The sequence below is a fragment of the Strix uralensis genome, chromosome 6 (genome assembly GCF_047716275.1).
Source record: "Strix uralensis isolate ZFMK-TIS-50842 chromosome 6, bStrUra1, whole genome shotgun sequence".
In the NCBI taxonomy this organism is placed as follows: Eukaryota; Metazoa; Chordata; class Aves; order Strigiformes; family Strigidae; genus Strix; species Strix uralensis.
Window position 1 is genome coordinate 23,229,632 of NC_133977.1, and position 24,629 is coordinate 23,254,260.

General features: G+C 39.7%; 1 protein-coding gene across 1 annotated transcript in view; it reads right to left on the bottom strand.

Annotated features, from left to right (window-relative positions):
* The window catches only part of MYO3B (myosin IIIB), a 214,168-nt gene extending 192,103 nt beyond the window's left edge, over nucleotides 1–22,065 (bottom strand). The window contains 3 exon segments of the mRNA XM_074873256.1: nucleotides 15,660–15,699; nucleotides 15,909–15,974; nucleotides 22,045–22,065. Of these exon segments, the coding sequence (XP_074729357.1) occupies nucleotides 15,660–15,699; nucleotides 15,909–15,915 (47 nt within the window). The 5' untranslated portion in view covers nucleotides 15,916–15,974; nucleotides 22,045–22,065.
* Nucleotides 22,066–24,629: the final 2,564 nt, after the last annotated feature.

The window sequence follows — 24,629 nt, forward strand, 5'->3', positions numbered from 1 at the left end:
TAATGAATTTGATAAATCTGTATCTTTTTATTTATTTTCTACCATCATAAAGAATTATGATTCTTTCTTTCCTCTGATACCCCAAAAGGACAACATCTGCTGTGTTTAAGGTGGAATTGTTAGCACATGGGTGGAACAACCAAAGCAGAATGTATCAAGGACAAAATTCAACCTGTATCCCACTCAGGGTAGATACTGCTTACAGTTCATTCCTCTAGCCTGACACAGATTTTTATGAAAACTGTGGAAACATATTTATTTGGAGGATTTCTAATTTTCCGTCAAATCTGGATGCAATCTTCTGTGAGAAAGGATTTTCTCACAAAACTTCAAAAGACTGTTTCACTAAGGTTCGATATAAATGTCCTAAAATCAGTGTTGACACTGGAAGTTAAGCAAAAAAATGGCCAAGCCAAGGCATATAAAGACTGCATAATCCTCAGAGATGACTAGTAAAGCAAACCTGCACTTCTCACTAATGTGCAAGAAATATATTTTTATTTTGTTTTCCCAAAACTAGCAAAATGTATTACTAATTGAAAAACTACACTTCCAAGGTTTCTGGGTGGCATTGTGTATTTAAGAAAACCTATAATGGAAGCTGGGACCAACAGCAAAAATTGTATTCAGTGATGAAAGACTGAATGCTTTGCTGAGATTCAAATTATTGCAAAAAATTGCTTCCTGCACACGGTAAACCAAGTATTTTTGCAGAGTTATCTTATCCTGTGAGGTAAAGGGTACTAACATAGAAATCAACAAAAACTTCTAGTGAAGTTTTGAGTACCACTGAAAATAAAGCCCCTGTTCATTCACGAGGAACTATAATACATTTCATTTGTTTGATCACTAATTAATCAGCTCCATATATACAGCTCCAAGTTCCAAATGTGGAATAAAATTCAACCTGGTCAGTTACCATGATAATAGTTCATGATTATTATATGATAAATGTAACAATGAAAAGCAGAAAGACCGAAAAAAATATTAAGCAGAAATGAATATCCAAGACCAGATCCAAATATCTGAAAGCCAGTTGGGATCAACAACTCAAACAGGAAGTTCTGATCAGTGGCATCTCTACTGCAAAAATGCCATTTATATTAGTCATCTAAATAGAATTCCAAAAAGCAAAATACACTAAAGCAGTTACAAATGACTAACAGCTAACACATCAATTTCACCTCAGGCTGGGAACCTGGCACTAAAATGAAATTTATCATCCCATGAGCCCATTCAGTTATAAACTGCAGGTGGCAAACCAAGTGACTACGAGCTACAGTCCCCATGTGTGAAAAATCAATACCTGAGAAGGTTTTCTCTGCCTCTTTTGGCAGCAATTTAACAGGGCAAACAAAATGCATGTGTTAATGTTAAAATGGAAGGATGAAGGGCTACAACAGAATGATAACCCTTAGACCAAAACCAGGCTCTTCACTGTAGTCTAATCAGAAAAGCTTTGTGTACAGATGGGGAAAAAGAAATCTAAGACAGATGTAGGATAAACCTGGGAAGAAAATAACAGCAAACTTACGTTAGCGACCTATTTTCTGAAACCAGCTTATCTGATATTGGATTTTTGTCCCGCTAAGGATATCGGAATTCTTCAGGACTAAGATAGCTTCCTCACAGGGAGCACTTGTATCAGCCAGTGCTGCACAAACCTGCATGTTCTGCGTACTGGTTCCTATGCCCAGTACTAGACAGACAATGCAGTGTGTGTTAGCTTAAGATGCTGTCATAAGAGGGTACAGATAAACCAGTTCAATCCTAGCAGCTTTGCTTCATTAATACTAAAGATCATTGTGACACTAATTGATCCTGAGCCTGATCTATTTATCAAGTCTTTTACATGCAGGAGCTGAAGAATTAAAGCCACTTAGTCATTCACAGAGAGTGAGCAACAACTGCTTAATTTTTTTGAAGGGATCTTCCTATTGTTTCACAATATACCTTAATTGTATAATGTAATCAATCATAATTCATTACTATAATTCTCCAGCATTACTTTTACAGCAGTTTTATTCTAATGAGGATTTTAAATGAGAACACTCTCTTTTATCCATAAGAAAAATAATAATAAACTGTTAACCATGATACAAAGAACATCTCAGTGCTGACAATGACTCTTGCTTAAGATGAAGTATTTTCATCAGTGAGCTAGTTGTTATGCATTACCAGCATGTGTGCAGTAGCCTAGCGTGACACCAATTTGCATAATTTCTCTTCTCTAACAGGCTTCAAAAATAATAATAGGCATACGAGATAAAATCCATTAATTTTAAACTTCCTTCAGCAGCTATCTTCATGGAGCAGTTATCAAAAGAACCTTTAAAGAATTAAGTTTAATAAATTATAAATGTATTATTCGGGTTATGCTATCTGGGCCTATATCCATCTAAGCTGAGTTCACTAACAAAGACCAAGGCAAATCCACAAGCAATTGGCTTGACATCTTCCCAGCCGAAAAGGCTGACAAAAAGTGGCAGAACAATGCCAATGTCCACTGCTGCTCACAGTTAATTATAGAGCTTGAAAATAAGTTAGGGATTTGGGGGTACAGATAGGTGAAAGAGAAGGACAGAGTGATACACATAGAAGCTGCTCAGAGCTGTAATACCTGTACACATTATTTAATAATGCTGCAATCTACAGAGAGAAACAAAAACAAATTTTTTGCTGATCTGAACCCAGAAAAGACCTTACCATTTGTTATTATTTAAGGCAAGCAGAAAGATTAATGTGTTAGCAAACTCTGATGGGAAGCTAGTTTGCGGGGGGCGGGGGAGTGAAAATAGCTTTCCAGAGTAAAATATAATAACTGATGGACATTTTCTTATCTTCATGACTTATGCATTTGTATATTCTGACTTGCATAGCAAACAACATTGCATCAGTACTCTGATTCTCTCAGATATTCATCCGGTAAAAAGCCTGACTTTGTAACTTCTAAGTGTAATTTAGATCTTGGTATGCTTTACTATACATTCTGATATATGGTCATCAGTAAGAAAGATCTCATTTGTCTTTGTTGCACAAGAGAAGATGCCTGAAAGTCTACACAATTTACATATAGGCCTGATGTCCACTAACACAAAAACGCATTACCGATGTACTCAGCTATCCCATTGAAGGAAAAGGTACAAGCATCCCAGGAGAAACAACAGATGCCAATATGAACACAAGCAAAAATTCTCAGAGCTTGCTCCTGCCAGGTATTTCACACTGAGAAGCACTAATCAATTTCAATTCCTACTGATTCAGGGGATTTGAGGGAGATTAACACCTCCAGGAGCTGTGATCTTGAAGAGAGAACAATTTAGTAAAAACAACAACAAAAAAAATCGTCCATGAACTTTCAGAATAGAATTCAAACAGAGAATAAATTAATAAACTGGCCTCTTTTCCCAGATTAACTCTTGGGCTGCTGCAGATGCTCCTGAAGAAAATTAAGAGAATGCCTGAACTTAATGTACAAAGAGAAAACATGACAGGTAACGATGCTGTGCCATGTACAGTATCTATGTAGGGGTACAGTAACTATGACCAGGAATAACCAGCCTTTAGCAGTTCATTAGCAGCTATTCAGTTTTCTTTTATGTATTGTTCAGTTTATGGAACAGCTCTGTGTTCAATACTGTGGGCTTTCAGAACTTGAAAGAGGAAAACATTTTGTGATACCTTTCAACAAACCAAAAAAAAAAGAGAGAGAATAGATAACATACTCGTATATCACCACAAGCAGCACTGAACTGAGAAATCAGTTAAGGCTTTCACCATAAAAGTAAGTAAATTAGATTGTACACACAATATGAAGCAGGATCTACAGCACTATGTTTGCATCAAATTTTTAACAATACTTTAACCTACAGACATTATGTTCTATCACGCCATATAGCAATGGGTCATTTTTCCTCAGTGAGGATACTCTGCAAATAACCCCAGCACCTACCTCTCTGTTTAAGCTGGGAGTACCTACTAAAAGAGCAAAGCTTGAAGCAGAATAAAAGCACAATGAGCAAAACACCACTGACATCTTCCATTCAAGGAAGATATCACTCATATCACGTATAAGTGACGTAGTGTAAGGATTTCACTGACTTATTTTAGGGTGCTCCTTCTACTAGATAGCATTATAAGGACAGTTTACACTTCAAATAGAATCCTAGGAGTTAGGAGAACTCAAGAGATATAATTGAGTGTAACTCACTTCCTGTACCTCAGAAATCATATTTTATACATGCTTCAGGTTCTCAGTTTACAAACTGGATGAACTAGTACCTTTCAAATAGTAATTTGACAGGAAGACAGGCATCCCAAGCTACATCTCTCTAAACATTACAGCAATATTCTGCTGGAATAGCCCTCACAGAAATCTCATCAGCTGTCCCCAGGTAACAGTGCAGAGGCATCCCTGTGGATTGCTATGTTTATAAGCATCCCTTGAAGCTCAGAGCATGTGCATTTTGGCTTCTCTTATCAGACACATGACTTTGTGGACCAGCTCAGCTAGCCACAGAGGTATGCTGGCACCTTGTTCTCCAGTGCCTTGAAACCCTCTCTCAGAGCTCCACAACAAGTGTATTTTTAAAGATATGTGTGAGGTATAATAGATATATGCACAGACCTAAGAGGGTTTCTGAAAACCTCTTTACTTTAGCTGTTACAAGGAACATAAATAAACAGTCAAAACAATAAACATCTTGTTTTAGGACTTCACTGTCTCAGTTTCCTGACATCTCAAACTCTTTCAGCTTCTAACTCACCATAACCAGGAGTCCTCAATCTCTTCTTTCAAGCTTGTGCCATTTACTCTGAAACACAGTTGCTCTTCTTTTCACAGTCATTCCTCCTGATCTCTGCAGCAAGCACCCTTTTCATGGAAAGAGAGGCTGATTTTCCTTTAAAATGGCTGATAAGAATCCTTTTTCTTTAATCTTCTGGCTTTCCTTGTTGGGTTGGTTCCTCTTCAAACCCATTATGTGACCAAAACCTCCCACTGAAGTCTAGCCTCCCTGTTTAAGTTTAAAGCTTGATAACTGGCTTCTCACACAGAGTATTCAATCCTTTATTTAATGTCATTCACTCATCAAAATTTATTTTTTACTCTTTGTTAGCTTTTGGCAGGTGCAAAGTTTATTTCAACCAACCTAGAGAAGCAAAAGTACAACAGACAAGGCAAATACACCCCCATTCAAAATGGTGCTTGTGGACTGATAGACTTACACACAGAAACTTCCCAACATCAAAGAGGAATCATATGCTGTATATAGATTCCCTAAATTGTCCCAACTGTCAACATACTTATATTATCTGCACATTTCTCTAAATAGACTTTCTCACATCACTCCTATTCACACAATGGAAGGTTTGTTACTCAGAACAGCAACAGTTGCACCGAAAAGATACTCACTTCAGGGTGTTCGAACAAAAACAATATATTGTGCTGCTTTTTTGGAAATTGCCATATCTGATTTATATCCTTGTGGTATCAATTGTACAAAGGTAATTTTCTATAATGAATTATTTATTTCCTGTTGTAATCAGACATCTGAGATAGTCATAAATATTTATATGTCCAGTTAATTCACTAATGAAAACTGAACTAATTCTAAAATGGGATGTTATCTCAGAGGCATGCTGACCTAACAGTCTGCTCAACCTTTACATTAGTGAAGGCAACCACCATATGGGAAGCAACTAACAGGAGCTGGAAGAAACCTGATCTTGAAAGCATTATATAGGAATGGGCTAAGGTATTGGGACAGAAGAATTTTGTGCATACCCAAGAAATATTATCTCACTTTTCCCTCTCTAATTTCCCAATCTGTAAAATTTGCAATAATGTCCTCTACCCTTATACTCCTTTGCAATCCTTGGGCTTCTCACTAGCAGTCCAGAGAGATTTCCTCTTCAGCAATGGAAATACCTCTTCTTCTTAGGCACTGAGTTATTGGCTTGTGCACTGGCCTGCGCAACTCCACTATCCTTTACAGCCTCTAAGAAATGCTTTGGGCTGCTGACTGCCTGAGAGTAGTTCAGTACCATCTATGGATTGCATGAGCCTATAGGCACAAATTCCTTGAAGTTATCTGGCTGTACTGATATCATCCCTCCCAGGGATGATACATTTATGTATTTATTTATGTATTTATTTATTATGTTGACCAAATCAGGTCAACATAAATGACTAATAGAAGAATTTATTTACTACATCCACAATAGACAATGGAGTTCACCAAGGTTTATAAAGTTACAAGAGAATGGAAATTAAAAGAAACAAGTCTACATCCATCTAGACTCAGATCAGCCTTGAAGAGTCTTCTTATCTAATAAACTCACAGCTCTTTTTCAGCTCATATCCCCCTTACAGAAGGAAATCCTACTTTGGCAACCATTTTTGCTTTATGAACCATCCCCATCTCTAGGGCAATTCACCTTTGGCCACTTCCCTAAAACACAAGCTACTAGTCATTTATCTAAGAAGAGAGTAATCTGTTCCTCCATCAAACTATTGCTTGCCACCTTCTGGAGAGGCTGATGGCTTTAGGCCCTATGTGAAGATTCTCACCTGCCCCCTAACACACTTTAGTGATTATTCACATTTGGCTCAACTTTTCACAATCTATTAGTCCATTGTGAAGCATAACATTAGCTGGAAAATGGTTAAAGCTCAGAAACAAAGTCTATGTGTTAACATTTACGTTTTTATGTATTTGTTAAGTTGTAAATTAACAACCATACTTTAAGCAGACACATAAATGGGATCAAGGCATGTGTCTCATTTAACTGAGTCTTTTGATAATAATCAATGTTGCTGGAGTTAGATACTGGTTTAGCATCCAATCCTATTTTTGACAGATGCTGAAACAAAGTATTTCCAAGGTAAGACTACAGATCCCTTGACTAGTTCAGTCCAGAACACACAGAAAACACTGCTCTCATGAGACTGGAAGCAGAGGTACTACTGCAAACCCTAGAAAACAATGTTACAGACTATGAACACTGCTTTCCTCTCATCACTACTGAGAAAGGTCAGCCAGAAAAAGGCCACAAAGTACAAAGACTGGTGATTTTGAAACTGCAAATTCATATATCTTAGCTTCTAGGGCAAAAAAATTAAAATACCCATCTGACAAGGACAGGTTAGAGAAAGCCATGTTCTGCTGGACTTGTTCTCTGAACAGTAACTCTCTCTTTTAAGGACCTCAGACCTATAGCAATTTCAGAAAAGATTCACTGGCCTTCTGGGCTCCAGGGACAAAAAAGGAGGTGGAAAAATGAGGAGTTGTAAACCACTGTTCGTTCTGTATCTTCAGCTACTGGATGACAGGGAAGAAGGAAGAAAAAATTTCAGATGCAGTCAGATTCTGAAGCAGTTGATGTATTTGCTAATTCAGATGTAGAAAGGAAATACAGTGCAATGTCAAAAAAACCCAAAGGGATACTGTACTCCATGTAAAAATTAAATCCATTAGAGGTTTGGTTTTTGCTGTGTGTACAAAGAAAACACTTAAAAATATGGCTGTCAAAAGATGAAGAGATAATCATGCAAGTTGGTTTATGAGTTAAGTAAGTCCCTGATAAAAGATCTTATCATGATCACTCAAAAGGAAACTACCACAGAATTAATCCTTGACAAGGCAATTAGATTGTGTCAGCAACTGAAGTCATCCATGCCAGAATGACTCGTGAGTGGGCTCTACTCTGACATAACAAAGGTCTTTCGGAATCCAAAATATTAGGAGAAAACAGACCTGCAGCAGACAGGCACGTGAGCTCTGACTCAAGCAAGACCAGCATGTAAAACTGCTTATCAGCTGCAACAACCAGCACAGAATAATGCCCAGCACATGCAGAGAAACATAAGCAGCACAGTGGATTATCTAATTTTGCAAAAGTTTGCAATGTCAGGGCATCTGATTCTCTTGGGAGCTGTGTGTAATCTCTGGCCATCACCCTTGGTCCCTGCCCAAGCTATCCTACAGCCATGCCTCTGCCTGAGCATGTAACCCCCATTCATCCAGGCTCAAACCCTAACCCGTGGACTTCATCTCCTGGCCAGACCTCGAGTCTGCCTTGTTGCTACAGACTCGCCTGGCAGTCACTGGACCAACCCTGGCTGCCATCCCTGGGCCTGTCCCCCTCGCCTGGCTGGGGCCCTGCCAGGATGTCCCTGCTCGGTGCAGCCATGGCCCCTGCTGCCTCGCTGGAACCCGCGGCTCCCAGCTCACCTGCCCTCGCAGGGCAGCCCAGTCCTCACTGCAGAATGCCTACTGCCACTTTAGCCAAATCTTTTTTCAGGCTAGCCTCCCTCAGAACATGCAAAAACTTTCCAAACCAAAGAGTACCAAGGCCTACAGATCTCCAGATCCTTGAGTGCATATCAAGAGGCAAAACCAGTGAGATCCGACAGCTCTATTAACAGATGAGCCAGATACATTTTTCTCACAGTCACTATTTTCACATCCTTAAAGGAAGACAGATGAAGATGTGCATACTACAGTATTGCCTGCTAATAATCGTTGGTGTTCATATCTCATGCTAGATACTGTTTACATAGAAAACATTCATTGAAATCAAAAGGAGGGTGGTGTGGAACTTGCAAGGCAAATATTTTAAAGTAAACAAACTCTTCTTTGTCTTTTCTTTTTTCTTTTTATTTTCTTCCTTCACACAGAGTAAGCAAGCATTTGAGGCTTGCTTATTGAGCAATTATTAAGACAACCAATATTTAATTACACAAAACCTCATACTGTAAGGCAGAACCATATTTCAGGACCTGCTCTTAAAAAAATCATCTCTCCCAAAACTTATTTTCAAATTTAATAGTTTTCTTCCTTCTATTAAATAAACTGCTCTTGCAAAATTTTGGCAATTTAGTATATATTTGTCTTTGCCACAGATCATAAAATTATTCTGATCTGTAAATCTCTGGAGTTCATGAATGCATAAGACTAGGTTTGAACGGTAACAGAGTATTCTTCTGGCTGATGAAATATTCATACCCATTTGTCATCAAGACTTTAATAAGGAGGAATATAGCCTTTTCACTTTTGTTCAGTAAAGAACTGGCAAAGACCTTTCCTTCATTTAATTCTGAATATTAGAGTAAGATGCCTCCTGAAACACTCTTAATAATTTCCCTTTCCTGTACAACACAGTACAGGAGATATTGAAAATTTACTTAGAAATATGACTCCATATTTCAGGTAGAGAAATAAGGTTTATACATTTGCACCATCCAAAGTTTACAGAAGTTTTCATTACTAAAACTTCATGCTACTACTATGTTTTCTGCATCTCTCCAGATGTACCATTGCTAAGATGCAGAAAAATCAGATTAAATACAGAAAGCTACACCATAGGCCATTTTACAACTATTAAAACCAGACTATAATAAATTTCTCATAGCGGTAGTACAATCTTCATTACATTCCTTACAAGAAATAGTCCCAGCAGCAACAATTCTAGCAACTTCTTTTTATGAAGATATTGGTGTAACTTTGTGGCAGCACTCCATGCACTGTTTACTGATACACAGACAGAAGCATAACTGTATGTATTTTTTCCATTAATTTTCTGACCCTTACTTAATTATTTGGCTTAGAACAAGCAGAGTATGTATCTGTAACTGACTGCATTCAGCAGACAGGAAAGCATGACAAAAAAGCTAAATTCTTACAAGAAAAGATAAAACTTGCTCTCCAAACCACTTCAAGCACATGGGTAATGGGGGACACACACAACAACACACCACTGAACACGGTCCCTCTTATGAAAGATCGTGAGCATAGAGACAGTAGCCAATTGGATGATGAAAAGAAAGAGAAAGGTGAAAACCCCAGGAATGGTATGTTACTGCAAAAGCTTGCTACTGCATGGGGTAAGGAAGACAGCAATAAATCTGTTTCAGAAGAAAAGTGTAGCATGACTTTTTACAGATCTAGAGATAAACTTGTGTGCAGTGAATTCTTTCCCTCTGTGCCTCCGAAGGACTACAGTAATTAAGGGAAACACCTTCTTCAGAGCCCCATCAAGTAAAAAAATAATTTATTGAGCCCTCGCAGCACTGGGGTACTGATTGCTGGGTACCTCTCCAGATGCTTCAGCAGGTCCCACTCTACTGCCAGCTTCCTGACTTTCAAAGACCTCATTTGTGGCCCTCGTGTTGTTTTGCTGTGCAGTGATGATTGCTGGCTGTTGGACCCAGGGGGTTTCCAGTTTCACTTTGGTTTAAGATTATACTAGCAGTTTCCTGCCTCACATACTTGTTATCAGAGCTTCTGTCATTGCTCCCTGAGGAGCTGTTTGTAGTCCTTCCTTCACAAGTGGTTAATATTCCCTGTATTCTCTTTCAGTCAATTCATGGTAAACTGCAAATGAGTCGAACAGAAACTCTGCTGCAATACCTGAGTCTGTGCAATACCTGAGTTTGTGCATGCATGTGCTATCAGCAGTATGTACAGGTTAATCAGATGACAGAGTGAGCTGATACTGCCAATCAAAAGAGAAACTCAGATTAACTATCTCCAGAGAACTCTCCGAAAACTGGAACCTACTAGTATTTGGCAGCTACAGCCACACCCATGACTTCCCACTTCAGGAACACCTTGCCAGGAATCAGGAGGAATGACTGCAGCACGTGGAGGCAAATATGAGGAAACCTTAAGATAGCTGTACCAAGAATCATACCTTGAGGAAGCAGCAGCATTGCAGCCTCCTTGTCCACACTGTAGCCCTGAGGGCTAAAACACTGTGTTTCCCATTTTGATTCTCGTGAAGCTAATCAGTTTGTAAAAGATGTGCTCTGGACACACAGACTCTTACATGTGGAAGGATCACTCTAATTTATGAAGGGGAGAGCAGTCCCCACAACTGCTTACAGCTGAAAGGACATTATCTGAATTAACAAGTACTCTAAATTGCATTCTTAGCTGTTCCTTGTACATGTTGCATCCCCAGTCTTTCAGCCTGGCACAAAGAGCACTTGCCTTCCAGCTCAGAGATTGGATGAATTTTCTGTTCCAAATGCCTTTTCACAGATTGGTCAAAAGAAGGTGTTCATTTCACAGCAGCCACTTCACTGCTATGAGGGAGTGTGAAAGCAAGCACATTTTCTCAGCAGCGCTGCTGAACTCTGTGAAGCTCTCAGCTGAGCAACCTTATGCCATCATAAATCACCATGCCACCACCTTTTGTGCAGTTATTAAACCAGCTAGTTTCTCTGTATTACAACATATACTTTATGACAGTCGGTTGTGATAATCCTTCACTGTTGAAACTGGAAAGAGGCCAAACTACCACTAGTGAGAAGCAACTTAGCCTACTTACATGAGTCACTGACATACTCCTTAAGTTTATTGTTAGCTGACTTCTGCAGACCCTCCAAACCTTCTGCCAGCATATATATTGCTTCCATTCCCTGGACCTGTAAAAGGAATGCCAGCAAGGGAGCTGCACTAACATCACCTTCCTATTTATTATCTGTTGCTAAACTGAAGTCACTTTCTTTGACTAACACCGGTCCTTCCTCTACATTTGATGACAATATGATGACATTTGATGACAGATTATCTCCATACAGCAATCAGTTTAGCTTTATAACTGTTTTTCACTGAGACAGTGATCTTGCCACAAAACATGAGGCATCATACCAGATATATATTATAAGCAAATTCCATACCTTTCAGCATATTGAAAATGTTATAAAAGAATTTAAGACCCACAGCTGAAAAAATAACCTTTTAATTAAATTAATGGGTGATTTTCCCTATAAACATAACTGCAAATAATTTTTAACACTTCTCCAAAAGTACAAAAGATAGGTGATTTTTAAATACCTTGTAATTTTTTGAAGATATACTCTTCTTTCTTAAAATCATTTTTATCACAGGAAATTTTTTGAATCATGTTACATATCTACCATATTTATCTCATCTCAATCTTTCCTGCCTTGCTTCTCAGAGCCATTCAATGCTCCATCTGCTACAGCTGCTCATACTGCAAGTGACATTTATGTGAGGTTTGTTTCCTCAGAAGAAAATGTATCAGAAAAGGTAGTCTGACAGGTCTTTATATCCACTTCACAGGCTACACACAAAGTGTAAAGATCATCCATGTAACTATTGACAGAAATGATGAGAGAACAAGTGAAGACAACAAGATGTACTCCGAACATGCCCTCTTCTTACAAGTGAGATAGAATTAATCACATCTATTATTCAGCCCTCCAGTAAATTTAAAATATAGTGTTAAAAACATACAAAGATACATGAAAACTGCCATCCCACTCTATACTTTTTACTACTCCTCCTGCTTAATGCAGTCAGTATAAGTTTATGCCTCATATATGCAGGAAAACTGCTAGCAACAGTGATACTACTTTCAATATCAGAACTGGAGCTTTTAATATTTTTATCTTTTCCTTTCAGAACAGGTTTTATACCAATTCTTTAGCGCAAATGCAACCATGTGACAAATAGCTCAGTGACAGGTTGTTTGGACATGCTACAGACATGAAAGGGTTGTCCTACGGCAGAGGTGAAGTAACTGGATACTGATTACATAGGTGGTATCTAGACCGCCTAGCTGACATATCTAGAGATTGGGAATCTGAAGGAGAACAGCTTCTGCTCTCCCTATACCTCCAGGTTTTGCTGGCTAATCTCAAATTTAATGTAGTAAAAAGTATGCAATAACTGGCACAGGGAACTTTCCAATAAATTCTCCTTTTTCTAACTCAAAGGGCAACTATACTGGAGAACAACTGTAAAAATGGTTTTTAAAACAAATGCCTCGATAAGATGACAGATCCTGCAAAATCTGGGGTGAGCTGCTGAGTATTTGAAAGCAAACCGCTTTCTACCAGCCAGTCTTGGTGTGTTCAGTGGATTGACCCTCATGCCTTCTTAACCCTACAGGGCAACCCTTTCTCTGGAAATCATTGCACCACATGAAGCTACTTGTCCATTTCCATTTTCTCTCTGTTTATGGTAATTCTTACTTTATGTTAAAATTTACTGCTGATTAGACAATTTTGGATACATTTACTCAGGAAAAAAAAAGGAGACATCCTGAAGAAAGAAGTGTTTCTGAAACCTCTAGCCCTGCTTGTCTTTCAGGCCCAGTCAACTACAGCTCCCTTCTATCCTTCAGTTCATGCTAGGCTGGATAATAGAAAAGAGTAGAAGTAGGGAGACTATTGAAGAGACAAGAGCTGGCAACAGTATTGGTCACCAAAAAATAGCAGAACAAATTATTCTTATAGCTGAACTATCGTAAAGCATTTCTCTCTTTCCCGGACATTTGCTCAGTGCCTAAGCTGAGGATAGAAGTAGCAGAGAACAATGAATCAGAAAACTCTCCACCTGGCAGAGTTTAGTGAAATTCTGCTTGCGCAGGGAAATATTTATGAAACAATGGATGGAATTTTTCTTTTTCCAAGTAGTAGTCAGACGTAAAGACAAGGTCCACCTTGGGATCAGCATCACTCTTCTAGTTCTATGCCTACCCAGGAAATTAAAAAGAGCAGAGACAGCGCTCTCTCAGTTTCAAAAGCAGCACTTTCTGTTGTTTCAGATTTCAATGCCAGGAAGAAAATTTTCCCTAAATATTCCTACATTTTCCTTTATCATCCACAAAAAAAAAGCCAGAGATACCTCTACCTTCTTATACCTAAATAAGAGCCCAGTATATTTTTGCATGCAACACATCATTTCCATATAAATCTCAAATCTTTATTTAGTGTCAGCCTTGCACCTGGACTCAAGCAGCCCATGGTAAAACAAATGCCCTCTCCCTTTGCAGGATACCTCCCCCACTGCAGGACATTTTAAAGCCTTTACCAAAGCATTTACAGTATGCTGCTTATTAGCAACATATTCCTAAACAATTGTTCTGCAAAAAACTTCTATCTCATGAAAGTCGCACACCTGGAATGAGGAGATGCGGGACTGCAGTTAGCAAGCTCTGAGACTTGCACACCTGGGTCCACACACAAGAAAGAGGAAAGACTGGGAAGGCAGCAAAGATAAGGCACAAAAATTGCAGACCTACAAGTTCAGTACAGCTGCCATGGTAGAGCTGGAACTGTGTCAAGGACAGAGTAGAGGGTGCTACGGCAACCTGATACACATGGGCCTTAGCACAGCCTTACCAGAGTAAAGATCACTGCAACACTCCAAGATCCTCCACCTAGTCCCCCAAATGTTTATATATTTGCAAGTCACAAAGCATTTTGGAGAGGAAACCGTGGCATATAGTACAGATCACTGTGCATTCTACTGATACATCTATCTTGCAAAGACAGCTTTGTCAAGGACATAGGCATCTGCTGGCTAATAGGAGTCAAATCTTTTATACACATGGGTAACTGCGTATCTCTGCAAAAATGTGCTAATCTAACTATATTTTGTCTTGCAAGAGTGAAGATCACCTTAGCGCGACAGCGCCAACTGTCTTGTCATTAGCTCCATTATCACAACGACTTAAAAAGAACTACTCTTGTTATTATACACATGCATAAGAACCCCATGCAAGAACTTTTTTTCTTCTTTTTAAAGAGCTAACATTTAGATATGTAAATCCTTACTTGGAAAATGTGTCAGATACAGCATTAATATTCTCAGTGAACTACTTTTTAAAATTTTTGATAACAAGATCCCTGGGTTTTGTTTCACAATAGGTTGACACTGATGGTGCCATGAATCCTGATGAGAAAGAGAGCTACTATTTTATTTTTTTGGCAAAGAACCGAAGCAGGAAAAAGTATACCATGAGTCAATTCTTCAGACAGGAGTTATAATGAAAGCAGTACAGGCTGCACTCTTCACAATCCATTCTTTCTTATAGTATCAAGGTTGTAAAAGCTTATTCCTCATCCAGTACTATAGGCACTGCCCATCATCAAAACCACCAACACTACAAACTCGTAACTCAAGACTAGTAGCTTTTAAGGTATGATTTATAACAATCACTCTTTTGAAGGAAGCTAACAGGTAAGGCCTATAGAAACTAAGCACTGTATTTTCTTTCAGAGATGAGGCTGAAGAGTTCCCTAATAAACATAATGAAGAATTTTAGCAGTCACAGAGATCTGTATTTTATCATGCCATGCACCACTCAGTTCAAAAGTCTCTCTCTAGTAAGTAGTTTCTGAACAGCAGTATAAAAAGAAGTGGCTGAACAAGCCCACAATCACAAGGGCAGTTCTATCCTGTTCAGGAATGTTCATGAATGGAATTAACACTTCTGGTGCAACCTGAGTCAAATACAGCTGTACTGCTACAAATGCATGAAGGCCATGTTGAGAAGCAACAACAGTCAGTGACCGTTAGTTTTAAGTATATGTTCTCAGTGAGTAACTTTCTTTCACAAAGTTCTTGGTGTTATGATGAAATCAGGAGTCAGCTATTTTGCCTAGCTTTATAGCTTTAATTTCATTACTTGAGAAAGAAAAAAAGAAAAAGGTTAACAAATACAGTTACAAGCAGAGCAACACTTCACAGATATCAGCTGACCATCTGTAAGATAATTATGATGTTAGCAGAATGAGACAAGGACTTATTTATTTTGTGGGAAGGGAGTCAGAACAACACAATACATTTGTTTTTTCTCCAGGGGGCCACAGAAGATGACATTTAAAAATTCTTTCTTACCTAATCCAGTTTGCTTCAGGACTTGCTGTGGTCTCAGCTGCTGCAAGAACAAGCATAAAAAGCAAAAGCTTGACAGCCTTCAAGACACTTGAGATCTTTGGCATTTCTCCAGCTGTTTCAAAGTAACAGGCTACCCAAGCTAACAGTTGTTGACATACACAAACCCAACTGCATGCATTATAGTTCTATTCCAAAGCTGATTAACCACAAAAGAGAATAAGGTGAAAAATTAAAGGTTGCATTCCTTACCTGACATAGCTCCTGCTGGCCATATGGTGGACTCAGCAAAAGGTACTGTCTCTCTGAGCAATAAACCTAAAATAGGCAAAAGCTGAATTATTAACAAGAACATGAGGAGGTCTCAAAAGCACACGATGAATGAAACAGAAATTCAAAACTTACAGTCTACAGTCTACAGATTTAGTTTGTAAAGGGAACTTAAGAGAGTTTCCTGAACTCTTGCTCAATTGATCTATTTCAAACACTAAATGGCATCTGGAAAGAAGCAGGATGATGCTTTATTGCAATACAGGGGAATGATGGACACAGTCCCTTAAACTGCCTTCATACCAGTCTCTTACAAAGTAGAATTTGACTAAAATGGAAATACCTGGCTCTTATCATAGGGTCATTGTATACATTCCCATTCCACTGGTCACCTCTCTTTTCAGTTATTAACTGCTACTGTGCTTCCGACACTGTGTTTTGGCCTCCAGCTTTTTGTACCTAAGACCGTAGGTGTGCTCTTCAAGCAACTTACAATTGCACTGATACAGTCTCTAAGTTCATACAATATTTCAGGTTTAAAATTGGGTCATCCAATTAACTTTGAATATGACATAGCACAGCAGGAATGAAATCTACAGATTTCTGGGCAAAGGCTGGAACTTCTTTTACATAACTTTGTGTCTTTTGATACTGCTGATAGCAATTAGAAAGTACCAACCAACATAAGAAACCTTGCCAGGATGAAAGGAAAAACTGACATCAATTTCTCCTCTCAAGAGGGAGAATTTTCTAGTTCCTCTGTATTCTGTTCTGCAGAATTCTTATTACTGCTTGCAATGCCATGCAGCAGACACTAATGATCAGTACAGCATTCAGAAAACGACATTATCTATTTGGACACTTCACACTGTTCCATCTAAATGCTAGGTTCCTAATTCTAAAGGGTTGGAGACACAGGACTCAAGTCCTCAAATGTGAATATCCACATGGAAGTTGGACAGTTAAACTGACATTCACAACAATGAGAAAGCAGGACCAGCATGTGGAGCCAGGAGGGGGGCATCACTCAGGAAAAGGACATATCAGAAACTCTCTTTGTTTGCACGGTGCCTCTGTGAAACTGGGACCGAGAGCCTTAACTTGCTTGCTCCACTGAAGTACCTCCCCCCACTTGGAATTCCCCTTTCTTTTACCTTGCTCTGAACTCCCTCCAGGTTTGAATCTCAGGAAGCCAAAAGTCAAGTGGCTGGCTCTCACATTTAGACACAAAGGAAGATGGACAACTAGTTCCTGTCTTCTATGAATAAAACCCAGCTAAATACAAGGCAGGAAGTATATATTTATTAATAGAGGTGTTATCTGCTTTACAGAGTTGACCTTGCTATTGAAAACATAATTTTCAGTCATTGCATACCATGTGGGAATAATAATCCAACACAGATTAAATACAAGCAGATTTTTTTTTTTCACCAAAACACCCAGTTTAATATACTGTTGAAGCATTCAGCCATGAACACTGACACCCTGGAAATTATATCCTTTTCAAGTGTTTCAGGTTGCTTACCACAGAAATCTCTGGGGGTTAGTGCAAACATTGCTCTGTGAACTGGAGGGGTAAATGATTCCCTATTGTTTCTGCTGCACTAGTGGCATGACCAGGAGACTGAAGGAGATGGAATTTTCTTGTGAATCATGGGAATTGTGTGTAAAGTGAAAAAGGTCCATGCCAAGGCAAAAAATATAGTGTCCGTGCAGAATGTTAGCTCAACAGCTGCCTGAATAGAGTGATAGCAGTAATTATGCCATTATCTCAGATGGGCTGAACACACTCACCAGTGTGCAGAACCCACCTCTCTCCACAGTTAATATGCTACCATCAGCACAGGAAGAAGGAAAAGAAAACTGACTCCAGCTACTTTAATTGTCATCAACCATAATGCCATCATGATAAGCAGGCAAAGAAAGATCTGGTTTCCACAGCCTTACACTTTCTCTTGACATTCTGACCAAGAAAGGGGACAAGGGCAGAGGACAGTGAAAGATGCAAAAGGACATGTGCTAGCTTTAACTATTCCCTTATTCCGAGATATTTCATCTCATACATGCTCTACAACTAAAGGCTACTGCTTTCACTAATTCATATCATACTATATCAGGAGATGTGTTAATTTTCCTGAAATTTCATCTATTTCATAAGAAACATTGTTAAATTAACTCAGTCCAGTGTTTTCAAATGTACAGTTCTGCAAACATCTCCTTTTTCCACATACAGTATCACTACTCCCTCTCCACACAGCAGGGTACAATCAGTGCCTGAGGAAGGAGCAACCGGATGAGGGGTGAAGAAGGAGAACCAGCCAGCAAGAGGCTACTGACATGCTTTGTTCCTTACAAAGCAGCAGCAGCAAAGAATGAAAAATCTCCTACTTCCTCCCCCCATCACATGCCATTATCACAGGCCAATTCTCAGCTGTGTTCAGCAGAGCTTCTTGCCTGCTGTGCAGCATTCAGATAGGAAAGCTCAGCATTACCCTGTCAGACATTTATCCCAGAGTAGTAGCATTCTAGCCACAGCCATTCAGCTTTCCAGCTTTTACACAAGGAAAACATATGTGGCCTTACACAATGCATTATTCAGAGAACTTCTCTTCCCTAGAGAGGGGAAAATTCCTTGCAAAGATTTTGCACAATTACACTATGGCAGTTTCTCAAGTTATTTTTCAGGTTTCTGGTGTGGTGTGTCAGTCCCAAGGCCTTACTTTGTTAGTGCTGCATCAGGTTCATTGTGGGGTTTCCTTTTGCTGAAGTACCACACAAATCAATCCGATCTCCTCATGCCAGACAAACCACCCTTCCCCCACTATTTATGTCACTTGTCCAACTCCCAAAACAAGAGCTGGGCAAAGATGTGAAAGATGCACGAAAGGCAGGACAAGCTAGGAGGGAACTAGCAGGAGACTGATTTCATGCATTAGGTAGTTGCTTCTTCTCCATATCTACCTGCAGAGCAGTCCCCAAACTGCAGAACAGGTGCTTTCCTCAGCTGCACACTAACTCCTTGGGTGACCACCACCTTCACTGTGCACTCTTCTGTCCTGCAGATTCTCCTGCTGCAGCTCCCTCACCTTCTTCCTATGTACCTCCCCTCCCCATTTTAGGAGCTACATGGCTTTATCAAACAGTACAGTGATAATCCATCACAGCAAACAAGTCCACATATTTGATTCCTCCTGTTAGCACCATGAGGAATATGGCTCCATATTTTAGTCTGTAATGCAGAAGTCATTACTAAAAACACCCACTCTGAACTTGTGTCCTGGATTATTGCCGGTACATTGCAGCTTGCTTGTTCTGCTGCAATACAGCTCAGTTCAATCTCATGAAAAGGAATTAAACAGTAACAACAAAAAAAAGAAAAATTCCTACTGAATGAAGTGCTGATTGTTCCTACAGTCACCGAGCATTCCTAACTTCCCTGAAACAATCAAGCCAAAGGTGTCTTTCTGTTCTCTGGCTCTACATCACCAAAGTTCAGCTGTAGAATAGGTTGGTAAAAAGTTTAGTGCTCACCTGGCCAGTTATGCTGAGGGTTTCTACAAGGCTTTTTTTCCCTTTCTCCTTTTCCGTTGCTGATCCATAGGCTCTCCTCTCATCTCACTTTCTCCTTTCTTGTATTTCCTTGGGTTAGATCACTAGAATTCACCTCTAGAGAAGGCAAGTTTGTAAGCACTAATGAAGGAGAAGCTACAGACACACAATGTATCACACTAAGTGTGTTCAGATGATAGTTTAAAAATAGGGCAAGGAAAAAAAATAAAATAATCACCAACCAATTTTTAAAGCAGAACAAAAGCAAACCTATACCATAATTTTCAGTACTTCAAAACCCCTTCCTAAACACCAAGGCTCTTTGATTACTCTCACAGCACCGCACAGTGCATCAGCACTTTGTTCATTATTCCCTTTTCCTCCACTTCCTCAGCAGCAGAAGGCTGGTTGACAGCAACTTGTTTTTGCAACACAAAATGTTTCTCTTCCTCAGACAAGCCTGCACTCAGGAGCTCCTTGTTAGTGAGCCTCTCCACCATTAGCACAACAAGAATCATTGTCTTTGTCCAATGAACTTTTTATTCGGAACACATTTGGCAAAAACACTGCAAAACTGGTCCTGGCAGCTCTTAAAACAACCAAACAGCTACTGCACTGCTCACTAAACCTCTCTTCCCTGTAGTTAGAAAGACAATAATACAGGTACAATATTTCTTCTAATCAAGGATTTTGGACGATACTGGATAAATTACTTACTCGGCAGCATGTAATTCTGTGGAAGGAATCACACAGTGGTCCTCACTCTTCAACATGCACAAATGTATTGCTGCAGATAATGTTCCTACAGCTTCCTAACCATGGGACACCATGGAGCAGCAAGTACCAGCACAGAAATCCTATTTTTCCTGTTTCCAAAACAATCCATTTGCACTTAAACCGACCTTCCATTTTAAAAGGGTCTGAAATGACTTTTCAAAAACTATATCCACCTTGCCTTCTAGCCAGACTACCGTATGAAAATCCTAGCCCAGGAGAAAAATAGCTCTGTTTGGTTCAGGTCACATTTTTATTTTTGGAATAAAACTTGGGTGAACTCTTCTATTTTTACTTTATGTGCCACATCGTCAATCATTTACACCAACTTGGATTAACTCTAGCGGATTAAAGGATATAATGTTAGAAAAATAAATGCAGTACAGTTTGAAATTGCACATTAAGAACTGAGCTGGACTTCAACTGGGTGTACAAAAATGGTCTAAAAGAGGGATTCTGTGTATTTTCAGAATGTATCCCACAAGACTCCACAGTAGGTTAAGATATAACCAATTCGCTGCTTTTGCTAGAAAACTTCAGTAACTGATTTGCTGACACTGAACCAGTATGATTATACATCTTCATACTAACAGAAATTTTTGTACAAGAACATAGTTTCCCACTTAATTTCAGAATACCTCAAAACAAAACACCAATCCTTGGTTTTCACAGTGTAATGAAATTGGAATTCCAGAGTGCAGATTTTGAAGGGAAGAATGAAGTGAAAAACCCTAGCTTTTAACTATAAACATTATAAAACATTTTGTATCGACACAGAACTCAATGCACTGCTTCAGAGAAATAGCTAGAAAGACATTTTAAGTCGGCTTCTTCATCTTGATTTGCGTGCAGTATTGTCTATAGATAAGTGTACCTTTTCCTTTCTTTTGATAATTGCATACCTGTATGTACTAGGGAGGAAGAAAAGGACCATATATTTGCTTAAAGGAATTTATCAAATATTATAGTATTTGCAATGTATATTATGGTTCACTAGTTACTAGTAGGTTGCTTAAATAAGTACTATATACTAGAGCCAGGTCTATTTTGGTATTTAGGGAACTTACAGAGACTTTTCTTCAGTTATTCATGGCTTTGTCCTGATGTGCCTGAATCCTGTAAAGCTTACTTACTTCTTGCCCTGTAGTATCTTCTGCCTTTTGTAATCATTTAATCGTGGAGGTTTTTTCTGTTTGAGTATTGCTTACCTATAGATTTTGGAAAAATAGATACAGCTAGCTGGTCGTCACCTGCAGGGGCAGGGTACTCGCGCAGCCTCAGCAGCAGTACTTGCGGGGCCCTGCACAAGCGGGCCCCAGGACCCCACCTCAGCGCAGCGGGCGCCGCGGCTTGTCACCGGGGCTGAGGTCGCCTTCCCTCCCCTCCCCGCCGCAGTCCCCGGGGCTGAGGGCAGACTTCTCTGGGTCTCGGGGGAAAGGCAAGCTCCCGGCGGCAGCAACGAGCCCTGCCAGAACCGACTCTCTCAGGTGACTGCACCTGCCCACCTCTGAGGGCCAGCGGACAGCCAGGCGAATGGCGACCGCCATTTCGAAGCCCCTCTCCGCTGAGGCGGACCCCCCACCTCACACGGCGGCGGGGCGGCCCCGCAGGGCCGGAGACCTGGCGGGAGCGGAACCTCACCCCGCCGGGGCAGGAAGAGGCGGTGTGGTACGAGGCACAGCCGAGGAGCGGGGAAGCGCCCCGCTCCCCCCGCGCCCTGAGGCGGCGGGAGCGACCCCGCGTTGTGCTGGAGGCGGGGCGGCGCTAAGGCCTGTCCGGCGGCGCGCGCGGTTACCTCAGGGCGGGCGCGGTGGCCGCTACTGCCTGCGAGTGTCTCAGAAAAGGTCGGTTAAACAGCGTAAAAGGGGAGTAATGTTTAGTGAGTTTTAGAAGAAATAACATTAATGCGTATACATGCACAGTTAGTATTAAATAGCTTTCGCTGAGACTAAACGCCTCACTAGTCTCCGTGGATTCGGTTCATTGTCCGGGTCAACGAACTGCGAGTGCAGCTCCATCTGTGCTTTGAGAAATGGGTTTTGGTGAAGGAAATTATTTTATAAAGCACTTCTGCCCCTTTGGGAGTGAGTGTGGAGTAGTCCCTCCATCTTTATGCTTCTCCTTTTGTACATATTAGTCTTCATTTGAGCTCTAGCAGAACTGTTTTTCAGGTTGTTTCTGGTTGCCTGATGAGAAGAAATTCAGATAGGTATTACTCTTACACACTTTGTTTACAAAAAAATCTCAGAGAAACACTTGATAGGCTATTTCTTTGTTCAATATGCCAGTGCTTTTTTCAAGTGAGCATGTCACACAGGGCTCCTCACTCAGCTTTCCACAGCACTCTACAAGCATTTTTCCGGCTCATCATGACCATCCTCTGCTTCTTCCACACAGTTTTTAATTGTATCTGTCTCATATAATGAGACGTGCTCATCCATAAGATAAGCAGATCTCTATTTTGGTAGTCAGAAACACGCCGTTGGGCACTGAACAGCCTTGCCCCAGGGGCTGTGTTTTGGGTGACAATTCCTATCATTCTAATTTAATGTTACAGATAAAGAGCAACTGCTGTATTCATCAGCTTCAGTAAGATCTGACTCACTCTATAGCATCCAGTACCACTTCAAATATGAAAGCACTAGATCAGTTCTCATCTATATTTAACAAGTAGTCTGTAAGTAATCTTCATTTAAAAAAATGACAAGGAGGGTTTGTATCCATATATCGTTTAATAATTATTTAAGGTGAAAACTTTAAAGACTGAGGAGCAACTGCATTTCTCCACAAAACTCTTCCAGCAGCACCTTTATCCATTGCTATACCACTTTTAACAAAGGCAGTAGCTTCTAACAGTCAATTGCCATCATTCTGCCTAAAGCACAGTGATTTTTGTTACCTTTCTCTTGATTAGTGAACTCTGTGCTTTGAAATCCTATAGACACACTTTTTTTTTCTAACATCCACATTCTAGTAAATTACATCAAGATAATCCTTTGTCAAAACTGGAAGTAACTGAAGCCAAACCTTGATTCAGATGGTCAGTAAGAAATATAAATTCTAAGCATTTTCTCTGAATTTAGCCCATGACATCAGAAAGAAACCGAGGTGATAGGAGAGTCTCCAGAAGTTTTGCTGAGCAGTGCTCCATTTCACACTATTGTTGTTTTGTTGAATTTTTGTACACTGGACTATACAAATCACAAGCCATTATTTTCTCTGGTTGTCTGCAACTGTAAAATCCTGTAGTATACAGGTTTATATAAACACTATAACAACAAATTGTAACATAGACAGCAAATAGTAATGTAGACACACATCTGGTCGAGCTGACCCTGTTGGACAATCAACAGGCTTGTCCAAGGGGGATCTACATGTCCTCACTTTACAGAAGTTATAACATACTTCTGTATGTTGTTCTATGTTATAACAAAACATCCCTATCAGTTGTGCATAAGGTTCTAAAATGTCATTGTTCTTCATCAAGTTGTGTAAGAAGCACCTAGACTCAAGCAAAAATAACATCTACATGCCCTATTCTGCACATTTTTCCTCAGTATTCTCAAGAATTCTTTGATATTCAGAATCTAGGAGCTCTGGGTATTTCCAGATTTCTCCCAGATTCATGTGTTGGTTTTTGAACCACAGAAATTTTCTCAGTTACCACTAAATAATTTTGGCTTGTACAATCTAGACCTTTGTGAGCTCTCTTACAAAAGCTCATATATTAATCTTTTTTATTTCAATCTCTTTATATTTCCCTGTACCTGCTTGCTTTGTTTTGATGCTGATGGTTTTTCACTCCCTTTTCACTGGGTCCTTGCAGGCCAGCTAGAATTGCTTTTCCAAACACTGCCAGCCTGTTCAATATACCTGTTTGTGGTCAGGGTACAGCCACGATGGATAACTACACTGTATTGGAGCTGCACTGAGCAGTATGCTTACAGACTTCATATCCCATGGTGGAGTTCCAAACAGACAATGGTCTTCCATGGTGCAACAGGTTTTGTTGCAGTGGCTTTCTAAGTGCAACTAGAATTCACAACTTGCCAGTAGAGTCATCCATGAATCACAGAAATACCGTAATGTGGAATTTAAAAGGCAGCTAATTAATTGTAATTTAAAATAACGAAAAAAAGAAACAACCCCAAAAAACCCCTTCCCATTTCAGCAGGAATAAATTTCAGATCACATAACCCTTCCATTTTTGCAATGTTATACAGGTTAAAGGAACAGGCTTATTTTTAGTCATGTTCTTTACTGGAACCTGCACTTCAAAGGTTTGCCTTTGTTACCAGACTGTTAATGTTACTGTTTGCAGTAATAGGAAGAGTTGTCAATCCTAAACTACGATTTACATGAACATTGCTTATCCTGAAG